The following is a 13,066-nucleotide window of genomic DNA, read 5'->3' as shown; positions in this document are numbered from 1 at the left end:
AAGAATAATAACCTGCTTTACAAGATTGTTGTTAAGGATTATTGGGATGTTGTGTTTTGAACATCTGAAATAGCAATGTATTTGCCAGCTAAAATTTGGGCTGCAAAGCTCTACTTAAAACTAAAATGTATCTATTGTAATTTGTCAGGAGGACGATGTTGCTCTTTTTCTCCTGATGGGAAGGCACTGGCAGTAGGTCTGAACGATGGAAGTTTCTTGATGGTAAATGCAGACACACTGGAGGACCTTGTTTCCTTTCATCACAGGAAGGACGTTGTTTCAGAGATACGATTTTCTCCTGGTAAGTGACGAACTTCTGGTGTGAAGGCAAATATAAATAAATATAATAAATAAATATAAAATAAATTATAAAGATGCCCAGAATGACATTTCATCTTTGTAATACAGTGTTATGACCAAACAATATTCCCATTCAAATGCCTCCAGTTTAAACCATTTAAAAGGCAACTATTTAAGTAAGTCCTTGACCGTTTATGCACTGAAGGTTTCATGCCAGGCTGGAGGCTGGAGCTTTAGTCGTGGCAGGTTGCCCCACCTCTTCCTGCACCCACATGGAGGAGCATTTCACCCGGTGTGCCTCATCCACCCTTGATTTGTGCTCCTGTGTGGGAGCTGGGGCAGTGAATTTCCCAGTGCATAAACGGTCCTTGTCATAAAACTTCTTTTCTCATTTATTTCATTTTGTTCTTTTAAGATGGTTAATTATTGCACATTGTTTGCATCCTTATGTTCCCGACTACAACTTGACAGCGGAGGGGAGATGGGAAGTTAACTCCAATGAATAGCCATCTTTTAATGTATTGGGTTTTATGGGTTGAGTTGTTTTATTCTTTTATTGTAAACTGCCATGAGTCTTTGAGAGTGGCGGTATATAAGAAAATATAATAATAAATAAATTATATGTTTCCTTCTCTTGGGATTATAGGCTGTTTTTTCACCATTCTAAATAACACTGAGTTTGTAAAATTGTGCATTTGTGCCTCCCATATCCTAGCATTAATTTTATGCAAACTTACACAAAGGTAGATTGAACAAGTATCTATGAAAACATGAGATAATTTTGTAATACTGATGCGAAGAACCAGTGCAACATTGAAAGCAACCTGTGACTTCATCCTTCCAATGGGAAATAAATTATTAATGGGTATTTTAATTAGGTTACTTATTCAAAAATGTCAGAAAAGTATTCATATTCTTACCACTGTATTTTAGGTGCTGGAAAATACTTAGCTGTAGCATCATATGACAGCTTTGTAGATATTTACAACGTAATGAGCAGTAAGCGGGTTGGAATTTGCAAAGGAGCCTCCAGCTATATAACACACATGGATTGGGACATAAGAGGTAAAAAAATATATATATCTTTGTATCTGTTTCTGTAACTTAAAAACTCTGAGTGGATATTCAGGAAAGCTGCAATTTTCCTGCAACATTTATAGATGTATTTATTTTATTATTTGAAACATTTATTACCTGGCTTTTTCCCCTGTGGAGGCAACTTACAAACAGATAAAATGCATGAAATAAAATATGCTAAAATGTTAAAGTCAATTTAAAAAGACACCTCTACTCAGGAATATTTCAATAAATTCAAATTACAATACCATCCCCCAAAACATTCATAGGGAAATGCTTGATATTATGTAGAGATAAAAAACCTTGAATAAGGTATTCTAATTGGTGCTAACCGTGAGCCACATGGACATTTTTTTCAGGCAAGCTTTTACAAGTCAACACTGGTGCTAAGGAACAGTTATTTTTTGAAGCTCCTCGTGGCAAAAAACAGACCATTCCAAGTTCTGAGGTAAGACGGTTACTTACAATCGAGTTCAGTTGTAAAGGTCTAAGTACATATTTGTTGAGGAAGCTTTTTGTCTTTATGCCATTTTCAAATATATTTTATTTGAACAAAGACATTGATCTCTACAGCAGTCTTGCATAGAGGGAGATGATAACATTTCTAAAAATTAATTAAAATGTTTTAATATAGAGTTACTGTGAACAGCTTAAATTAAACATGTGAATTATTTAATATTGTATATGAGTAAAAAGAGACTTTAAAGTAATTGAATATTGGAGGATCATTGTCCATGGGGTCGTGATGGGTCGGACACGACTTTGCACCTAACAAGAACAACATACAATAAAAAATCATTGTAAAACCTATGAAGTAATACTTCATCGTTTTGGGTTTCTTCTTTCAAGATAAGGAAGCGTTGCTTCATTTAAACTGTATGAAAGCTTGCTGCTGCTTCAAAACATACCAATCCAAAGATGCTTTCTGGTTATTAGTGTTTATCCATGTCTGGTTTTCATGAGCCCCAATGATTCTTTGGATGTTCATGGCCAAGAATGGTCATCCGTGGTCTCTGGGAGACAACAGAAACTGGCAATAAGAGGACAGGAAGAGACCTAGGTTCTACAAGCTTGTTAGAGAGATTTGGTGGACATATGGGCTACCTAGTGAGGAACACTAGGTGATCTAGCTGATTCGTTCACATATTTCAAAAGTTTTAAAAAGTTTTGTAATATTACATTTACCTAGATAATTATATAAGGATCATACTCTGATTATGGTATAGTGTGAGACCATTTCTGAATGTGGATAGTCCAGGCTGGCCTGATCTCATAAGATCTCAGAAGCTAAGCGTGGTTGCCATAGTATTTGGTTGGGAGACTAACAGGGAAGTCCAGGGTCACTACATAGAGACATCTGATAGCAAATCATCTCACAACATCTCTTGCATTGAAAACCCTATTGGTTGCCATAAGTAACTATCTCTCTCTCTTCTCTCTCTGTATATACATAGATATATACACCATTATCCTGAAACAGTTAGGAGTTGCTTATTACATTTTTCTGCAGAATTCTTGTTGACCAAGTCATAACAAATATTAGACACGAGAGGCAAAGCCTGTTGTACCCAGGAATACAACAGGCGCTAGGATGCAAACCTGCACTGTGGCCTTCCTGGGGGCTGGCTGGCTACCTGGCAAAAGCTCCTGCCCACCCTTGAATTCTTGAGGCCCCGCTTCCAAACCTTAAGGAACTTTCCTGACCCAGGGGCCACCAACCTCCAGATGTGGCCTGGAAAACTCCTGGAAGTGGACTATAGAGATCAGCTCCCCGGGGGGAAATGGCTGTTTTGGAGGGGGGGACACTACAATGACAACTAAAGGAGATGAAAGGGCTGCTTGGGAGGGGGCAGAGAGGCTGCAGGATGGGTGAGGTTGGGGCCTGGAGATTTGTTGGAATTGCAGGTCATTTCCAGGCTACAGAGATCAGTCCCCCTGGAAAAAGCCCTGGCTTTGGATCCCATGGAAACACAAGGATGCCAGGCTCCAGATGGGAAACAAAGAGAAATGCTGGGTGGCAGTCATTGCTAATAACAATAAACATTAAATCATAAACTTGTCACTGTTTCTTCCTTCAATGAAAATACTTGATTGATAGCAACATTTGCTTGAAGAACTGAACAACTTTCAATCCGTACGCTCTTCAGTTCAGTTCAATATCAGAGTAAATCAAAAACAGATATGTTACAATCAAATACATAGGTTGGCAAAGAACTTACAGAGGGTGTCTCAATTACTGCCTCTATGTTAGCTTTTCTCAACGTTTTTAGCATTGAGAAACCCCTGAAATATTCTTCAGGCTCTGGGAGACCCCAGAAGTGGGATCTCCAGGTCCCAGCTGGAGGCTAGCATACCTGCCACTGGTCGGGCACGCCAGCCTCCAGGTAGGACCTGGGGAACCCCAGAATGCAGAGATCAGTTCCCCTGGAGGAAAGAGCTGCTTGGGTTGGGGATGGGGGGGGGGGTTGTGTAGCACTCCCCTCTACACACACGCATACACTGAGAGAGAGAGAGAGAGAGAGAGAGAGAGAGAGAGAGAGAATGAATGAATGAATGAATGAACGAAATAATGGAAAACAAATGCATTCCTTCTCAAATAGCATTCCTTATTAACCACACAATCAGTACTTCATATAGGAGATACCTGAGTGTCTCTCTTCTTGGATTTCTCTGAGAAGCTGTTGGCCAGAAGGTCCAAATTTAAAGGAAAAGAGTCAATAAGCAAGTAAAAAAAGACTTACACCATCCTCCTGCAACAGCTTCTTCTGCCTGTGCTCCAGCTACATCTCTTTAAGGCAATAGCAATTTGTTCAGCTTGGTGTGGTGCTTAAGAGCAGCGGCTTCTAATATGTGAGCTGGATTTTGTTCCCTGCTCCTCCACATGCTGGGTGACCTTGGTCTACTCACAGTCCTGTTAGAAACTGTTTTTACAGAGCAGGTTCTCTCAGAGCTGTCTCAGCTTTATCTACCTCACAGGGTGTCTGTTGTGGGGAGAGGAAGAAAGCCACTTTGAAACTGGGCAGTGAAAAGCAGGGTATAAAAACCAGCACTTCTTCTACTAGGAAGGTGCTACTAGGAAACAATGTCTCCCTCTCTCCACATGTCCCCATGGCTTCATGATGCTTCTTTGCCCTGTCTACACTTTCCCCATCTTCCATGGCATTGGTCTCAAATTTGCTTTGTTGTGATGGCCTTGGAAAGATTATAGCAAGACCAAGGTGGTATCCATATGAAAAGGGAAAGTCTACATCTTGCCAGTCCCACCCACATCAGCATTATTTTCTCTGCTACAATTGCCTGTTATAGCTACTCCCAAAGCATTCCTCTCTTCTCAGACTGCAAATTGCAAACCTCACATGACTTACTTATGAGTAAACTTCTGAAACTGGCAGGAAGTTGGGAGTTGGAGAGCTGACTCTAAACTACCTGGGTGGGCCATTCCTAGCTGAGGGCCAGTCAGGTAGTGGGAGACTTGTCAGTTTGGGTTTTTAAGGTTGACTGATACTGATGATCAGTATGTGAGATAGATTGGAAACATAAATACTTGATGCTGTTACTCCAGACATAACTCAGGAATGTGCAGTGTGATCTGGATATGGAAGTCTCCAGTTGAGCCAATCAAGAGGAGATTATTTGAAAAAGTTCCTGATCTAGATATGCTGAATATGCATCTCTTCTGATGCCCCCTGTACAATATTCTTCATATAAGCTATTGAATCATGCACACTACAAAACTTGCATATTCCAACAGTTTTCAGGTCAGATGTATAACTATGTATAAGTATCCTGTCTCAAACAGGCTATTTTTGTAGGCAGAAAAAATTTCCTGGACATCATGGACAAGTGTTTTAGGCTCCTGCTGTGAAGGAATCTGGCCAATAATTGGAGAAGTCACTGATGTAACTGCCTCATGCCTCACCAGTGATGGTACAGTCTTGGCAACAGGAGATGATTTTGGATTTGTAAAACTCTTCCGATACCCTGCCAAAGTAAGTAAATATGCAATGATTGTATAATTAGGGTTACAGATGTTAAATAACGAAGCCCCACTATATTCATATTTCAAAATAACATTTGCATTCTCACATTTGAATGAAAATAAAATCAATTAATAATTTGTGTATGTGAAAGCTTTGCCAGTGATCAACACCACAGAGGTTTTTTATATATCTGTTGTCATTACATGTTGCACTATATTTATCAGTGGGACTGTGAAGATCTAGTTTCAAAACATGCCTCAAGCAAGTTGGCTATCTGGTGGCTTTAGGTCAGTCATTGTCTCCTTACTTAGCCTACTTTACAGAGTACTTGTGAGAACAAAATTGGAGATAGTCAAGGAAATAGGTCTGAGCTTTTGGGACACACAAATATAACAGAAGAATATGATCACCATATGCCTTCATTATTTCTCATAGTTTACAACAGACTTTCGCAAACGGGGTTTTGTGAAACCCTGGGGTTTCTTTACAGCCCTGGAAGAGTTTCCTGAATGGGTAGAAGTTAATTAATTTGGTATATTTTTAAAAAATGTTAAACATTTATTGGGTAATATGACTATATGTGGTCATGTAGACCTGCCTTTTCCTCCCAAAATGGCCAAAGATGGGCTTGGGGGTGAGTGGGAAGGTGAGAGGCCTCTTTACGTAACCTACCTTACAGAGTGTTTGTAAGAACAAAATTGGAGATAGTCAAGAAAGTAGGCCTGAGCTCTTGGGACACACAAGTTACAGAAGTCTATCCTGGAGGTGACTCACATGGATTGCTGTAGCAAAGTGTTCCGGAGCCACACAGGGCACTAGTAACTTGGCCTGACAAAGGTGGTAGAACACTAGTTGAGATACTTTATTGACTATAGCCTCCTTGATAAAGAGGAGTCGGTCACACCTAGATTCATAGTGACTGGTGCAGCCATCAGCTGTACCTTGTCTTGGCAAGGCAAATGCGCTTCCTCTCCTGGACCTTTCCTACCCAGCCCCAGGACCCCTGTCTTTGGGAGGGGTTGAGTTTCAGAAGGTTCTGCTTAGTCCAAGCCATTACTGCTTCCAAGCTACTGGCAAATGCATCCAGTCCGTTAGAAGATAGCATTGGATGTCATCAGCAAATTGATTGCACCCAAACCCAAAACTCCAGAACAGTTGGGCCAGAGGACACATGAAGATGTTAAATAGTTGATGAAATCATGCCCTGAAAGACTCTGCAAATGTCCCACTACAACCCTCTTTTCGCTACCATAGAAAAAAGATATCAACTATTGTAAGGCTGTCCGCTATATACCTGCATCAGCAAAACAGTGAGCAAGAAGCTCATAATCTACAATGTTGAACACCGCCATGAGATCTAGCATTATGAGCAGTGCCAACTCACCCTGATCCAACTGGCACTGGAGGTCATTCATGAGGGTGACCAGTACCATTCCCTCCCCATGGCAAGGTTGGAAGCCAGACTGGCTTGGATCAAAGGCCAAAGTTTCACCTAGGCCCTTTCAGCCACCTCCCCCAGAAACACAAGATGTGAGACAAGGCAGTAGTTTGTCAGGTACCACAGGTCCAGTGATGACTTCTTCAATGGGGGTGGAGCCACTGCCTCTTTCAGCTCCCCAGATAACTCCCTTGTAGATAGGGAGAGGTTTAGAATTTCCAATAGGGGGCCTCCAATCCTTCCATCACGTGATTTAAGTAACCAGGAAGGGCAGGAGTCAAGTGGACAAGTGACATTGAAGTTAGCAACTTATCCACTTCAGTTAATGAGAGCCATCTGAAACTTTCAAACAGTGCCTCTAAAGGCAACCGAGAGGCCTCCAGTTCACTTATTGTGTCAAGGGCTTATGGAAGGTCACAGTGGAGCGACAAGACTTACCCACAAAGTAGCTTACAAATGCCTCACAGCTAATATTCTATTGACTACCATTTGTGTGCCCCTTCTCAAAGGCAGTAAGGAACCACATCACCCTAAATAATTGTGCTGGTGTGAATTCACAGATGCAGTGGAGTTTGCAAAAAAATCATGTTTAGCGACCTTCACTGCCATATCATAGGATCTCATAAGCGACCTATAGGATGTTCTTAATGCTTCATCACAAGTCTTCCTTCATACTCGTGCTCGCCATCTCAGTTCCCTTTTCCTCTTATGTAACTCCTCAGTATTTCAGGGAGCTTGTTTGAGACAGGGGCAGAGAGGGAGCTGTGGAGCAATCTCATTGATAGCTGCCAGCATCTGATCATGCCAATCACTGACTAGATCATCCAATGAGATGCCAGAAGGCATCAGAACCTGCAGAGATTTCAGGAATCCATCTATGTCCATAAGTACTGGCAGGCCAAAATGCACCCTCCACCTAAACATAGATACATAGTTGTTTAGAATCCCCCACCAAGAAAACAAAAGGTTAACAATACAACAGTGGATAGTAATGATGATTTTTTTCTGGGCACTTTGCATTCATTTTGGTTTGAATGAAGTCTTAGTTGCTCTTTCTGTATTTTCATACTTAGGGAAAATATGGAAAATTTAAGAGGTATGTGGCTCATAGTACACATGTAACAAATGTTCGTTGGACTCATGATGACAGTTTACTGGTCAGTGCTGGTGGTGGAGACACATCTTTAATGCTATGGACACATGAGATGGAGGGCCATCGAGAAAGCAGGCAATGTGACAGTGAAGAATCTGATCTAGATTCTGAGGAAGATGGAGGTAAGTACATATAAGAAATTTTAGAGAGCAGTTTCCTGGAGATTTAGAAATAGTTAATAAAATCCCTGCTTCCATGGTCTGAATCGCAGTTTTCGGAGCACGTTTTTGAAATTTAGCATGTGTTAGCTGGTTTTACTTACATTATCATTTTAAAGAGAATAATACTTTTTAATAATAATTTTTTTATTTACAAAGAAGAGTTACAAAGCAGTAATATTTTTCCTTTATCTCTGGTGTTCTGGATGAAGAGTCCTCATATAAGTAAAATCATTTACTAGCTTCTTCATTTCAAGAGTTCTTGTGATTATGAATATTTTACTAGGATATGACAGTGATGTCACAAGAGAAAATGAATTTGTTTACACCATCAAAGCCTTATCAACCAACATCAGACCAATGTTTGGGATCAAGCCTCATCTCCAGCAAAAAGAGCCTTCAATAGATGAAAGGTAACTTCTAACTTTGTGGAAGAAATGGGTCATTTCATACATAGAAAGAGCTGAAATGCTTCCCCCCCCCCCACCTGCCACCATTAAGAACATTCAGATCTACATTTCTTTTAACTCTGTACGGAATGAAGTCTCAATCTTGAGATCTTGCAGCAGGATCACCAGTGCCAAGGAGATGAACAGTTATGTCAATTTTGACAATAGTAATCACCTGTTGGGGAGAGGAGAATGTCTCTCCTTCCCTTCAAAAATGCTTTCCACCCCACCCACAGTTGATCAGTGCTGTCAACTGACATTTTGTTTCATCAAACAGATACAATATGAAATATAGTCTTTCCTCAGGTGCAACAGTCTGTATGTGTATGTGTATAATCCAAAGGTAGGCATCCAAAAGCACAGTAGGTCTGATCCTGGTAGTAGGGTCAAAAATACATTACTTTGGAAGTACATCAGATAGCTAAAACACAGGAAGGTTAGTCTAAAGGATATATGCATTTTATTTTAAATCCAATACATTCTGGATGGGGTTGGAGTAGATGACCCTGGAGGTACCTTCCGACTCTATGATTCTATGATTAATATTCGGTAATAGGGAAAATAAATAAATGAACCCCAGTTTTCAAATATTTTACTCAAATACATGAGTTGTACACACAAATGTATTGGGTATCCCTTACATGTGTGAAGTGAAAATCAGCTCTACTAGAGGCACTATTGACAATGAAATATAGTGTTTATTCTTGTTAATGGAAATGAAATATTAATACTGTACATCATAATCCCTCCCTGAATCCTAATGCAAGTTAGGACATCAGGGGACTAAAAAGCTTGAATAATAAAGTTGGATGAACAAAGGAATTAATATTTTGTCCAAAATGTTAATTTTAATTTTCTTTACTCTAGATTACAATATATATAATTTATATTTTAATATCCCTGCTTAATTTTTATGCTTCCTGTGAAGACAAGGAGTTGTAAGGTAAGCTTTTTAGTCAATAATTACAAAACTTAACATTTTGATGTATTTGTGGATTGTGTTTTCTTTTCCCAGGAGAACAAATGCTCTGTGTGTGTGTTTGTGTGTGTGTGTGTGTGTGTGTGTGTGTAAAAATGCATACAGTAAGAAACTAAATTGATTTGTTGTCCGAAAATTTTTTACAGCACCAGGGCAGATCTTCCTTTCCTGATGCTGAAAAGTCTCGTGCTATTAATTGAATGATGTTATGTGTCTTTCAAAAGACCTTGGAGAGTTAGATGCTCAGTTGTCACTGAAAGTAAAAGTGAATTTTTCACTCACAGTCATTAACTTTTGGGCAAAATTTCATTGTATAGTTCTTTGAATCATAAATAACAGATTAGACCAAATTTTTATTGTAATATCCAGGTTTGGTTTGCAGTTTGCAGACTAAGATCTCTGTAATACAAAGTACCTTGGGCTACAGTTTGTCTACTGTTGATCTCCCTGAGAAGATAGAAGTCATCTCTGGTCATGTTTATATGGATAATATTAGATTGGTCTCCTTTAATAGTGTTAACAGATTGCTTGAAGTTGGGATGGCTGTATCTTGTAACTTAGATCCTTGTCCTAGCTGACTGGTCAATCTATGTGGAGAGAAGGGTAGGACTCCATTTGTGGGCATTGTTAATGTCTCTTTGGTGGAAAGAGCTTCCAAAGTCACTAAAGGAAACTGTAATTAGATTCACTGAAATAAATAGGAAGGTTTTGACATATACAGTCGTTAATCATGCTATCTCATTGAGATGCTTAGAGCTAAAGGGGGTATGAGGAGTGGTTCTTGAGTTATTTGGGCCTTTCATATTGGCCGTGTGTGTGGTATAATGGGTCTTGCAAGCCCCATTTCTGAGCATGCAGGAGAGAAAAAGCTATTCAGCCTTCTTGAATCCCTGTCCAGCCTACTTCGCCCCCTTTTTTACATTCTCTCTGGATTACTACCATCCTCTAACCTTCAAAGAGCATCTCCTGCCAAAAGACCGGTTCTTTTGCATGGTTTTCCCATTAAAAGCTTTTTCTCTGCGACTATATCTCCAATTTGTTTTAGTATTGTAGCCACTTCAGAGATTAGCAGACACACATGGGTACTTGAGGAAGGGAGATATATGTTGGGCCCCTCGCCCTCATTTCTCCTGGGTAACGGTGTCCAAACTGAGTTGTCCAAACTCGTTTCTCCTGGGTAACGGTGTCCAAACTTGAAATGATCACAGGAATCAGGCTAGCGACAGCCAGATTAATAAAGAGCCATAGGCACATGCAGGTCTATCTACCCAGCAAATCTGAACAAGTTTGAATGAAAAGCAATGGAACCACAGTCATCTCCCTAAAGATACTGTGAAATATGAATATGAATCTATAGATAATTGTCACAAGGGCAGTGAAAATTTGTTTACCATCACTACTCTGTGGTGGGCAACTTTGATAAAACATATAATAATTACCATTAGCAAGTTCACTCTTTCACTCCCTATTCATTTCCCCCTATATTCCAAATAATAACCCTTCTAAACTCCAATTTTTCTTTTGTGTAATACGGTTGTTGCTGTTTAGTAAACCAGAACTCTCCAACTTTCTTTTCTGCACATCCATTTTGTATTTTTAAAATGTGTGGCATAGACAGAACCATCAGATTTTGCAAATTCATTGCAAAATGTGCTCAAGATAATGGCCTGGCAGAACTTTGTATATTCACAATAGATGTGCAATCTAGTTTTGTCTGTCATTGCTCTTGAAAACCAAGAAGGAAAATAAATTATTTCTCTCCACATTAATAAATTGTCTCACACTTGGATAGAGGATAAGCGAATGAACACAGTTTTGTATGTTATCTTTCCTGCTGTGGAAACATTTTCGGAACTTATTAAAATACTTGTTTTCTTATCTTTTTAAACACACATTTCACCCAGTCAACATTAAACCTAATTAGAATATGTAATTGCTGTCTTTTTTTTAATCTGCTGCTGAAAAGAGGTTCCAGGTAACATTTTCACTTTGTAAAGCCTGTTCCATATTTCAGCATCCTCTTTCATTTACCACTCACAAAACACTGTCATTTTGATGCCTCTAACATAAGTAACCCTGATCCTAGCAACTTTTAATGTCATCGTACAACTTTGACTATGCATTCATAACCCATAAATACCTACATTTCATTTGCTTTTGTGCTTTTATCAGATTTTAACATTTAATATCCTGTACTCGTATTAAACAACACATATTTTCTTAGACATCTCTCGTGCAGTGTTCGTTTAACTCTCTTGGTACTCATGCATGAGGCAAATATATGCTTTGGGGAAGTTATAAGGCCAAAAGGAAAGGGGCAGAAATATAAGTTTATTTTCTTTATAGGCTACAAAACAAAAGGAAACAGAGGCAAAGGTTTGATGGAAGTACAAGTTGGTCTACTGAGATTAGATTGAACTTTGACAGGGAGGAGGCCAGGAGCAAACCCAAATTGTATGGAAGCAGAAACAGAATTTAAAGGTGGCTGGTTTCAAATGTTGACAGATTCAGTGCATGCTGCCTGCCCTCTCTGACAGGGTGATAACCAGCTGCAGCAGTCAGCTGAAGTACGAGCTGAGCTGAGCTGGGCAAGGCAAGAGCTTGATCATCAGAGCCAAATTGGAACTCTTTAGGAGTTCCAATCAAGCAGGTAGGACAAATCCAGAGGTAAAGTCCAATCTAGGGTCCAGAATTTCAGGGACACTTACAAAGCAGGAGACAGGCAGGATGGGATGCACAGTTGATTCCATACCAATTTGGGATCCTGGCTGCTCTTAAATAGATATCTTCTTCTGGCTGAGGCCTCATCCTGAGAAGACGTATCTCACTGAAGCAACCTGCATTGGGCCAATAACTATGCACTGCGCCTTTTAGCTGTCAGCTCTCTCTGAAGATACCACCTGTGATAACTTGCAGCTGTCTTTGGGGAGTTGTCAGCCTGATGAACTACAGCTGGACTTGAGCAGAGCTGCCAACAGGTCTGAGGAATTCTGCAGATACTCCCAGCTCGGGGTTATGAGCAGCCTGTTCCTTGTCTGAGTTTGAACTGGGCAGACAGAGCAGGCTGCTTGGCTGTTGGGGCTCTGCCTTTCTCATCGTCCCACAATTTAGTTCATCCTCCAAGGAATCCCCACTGGTCTAAGGCTGGCTGATGACACAGTGTGAGTGTAGGGTTGTGTGCAGCGGTGTCCGAATTGGCCGTTCCAGTCCGACGCAGGCGGCACCACGCTGCGGGGGTGGGAGGGGAGGCGCAGGCACCATGGAGCGGTGCTGGCCGCATCGGCCTGGAACAGCCGATTCGGACTCCGCCACACACAATCCTAGTGTGAGGTAATGGATATGCATAAGTCAATAAGTAAAGTTCGTTGATCAAGGGGGAATAAGATTTTTTTGAAAAGTTGTCACTTAGAGGAAGACAGGGAAAGATTCTTGTTGGTAGCAGAGGATAGGACCTGTAGTAATGGGTTTGAAGTATGTGTAGAATGGTATTGGTTAGATATCAAGAAAAATGTCCACAGAGTAGTTTAGCAGA

The 13,066-nt window shown here is 40.3% G+C and overlaps 1 protein-coding gene across 9 annotated transcripts in view; it reads left to right on the top strand.

Moving 5' to 3' along the window:
- The window catches only part of EML5 (EMAP like 5), a 105,304-nt gene that overhangs the window by 62,650 nt on the left and 29,588 nt on the right, over positions 1 to 13,066 (top strand). For 6 of the 9 annotated variants that reach the window (XM_077323435.1, XM_077323436.1, XM_077323434.1 and 3 more), the window contains 6 exons: positions 149 to 301; positions 1,234 to 1,365; positions 1,737 to 1,825; positions 5,190 to 5,366; positions 7,869 to 8,070; positions 8,393 to 8,519. In XM_077323435.1, coding sequence (XP_077179550.1) covers positions 149 to 301; positions 1,234 to 1,365; positions 1,737 to 1,825; positions 5,190 to 5,366; positions 7,869 to 8,070; positions 8,393 to 8,519 — 880 coding nt within the window. Of the gene's footprint in view, positions 1 to 148; positions 302 to 1,233; positions 1,366 to 1,736; positions 1,826 to 5,176; positions 5,367 to 7,868; positions 8,071 to 8,392; positions 8,520 to 9,483; positions 11,510 to 13,066 lie in introns of those variants that run through there. The other 3 variants (XR_013228557.1, XM_077323432.1, XR_013228558.1) reach the window with 3 other exon arrangements.

The sequence above is a fragment of the Paroedura picta genome, chromosome 2 (genome assembly GCF_049243985.1).
Source record: "Paroedura picta isolate Pp20150507F chromosome 2, Ppicta_v3.0, whole genome shotgun sequence".
Taxonomy (NCBI): Eukaryota; Metazoa; Chordata; class Lepidosauria; order Squamata; family Gekkonidae; genus Paroedura; species Paroedura picta.
Note: the sequence above shows the minus strand (reverse complement) of the source record. Positions and strands in the feature narration are given on the sequence as shown.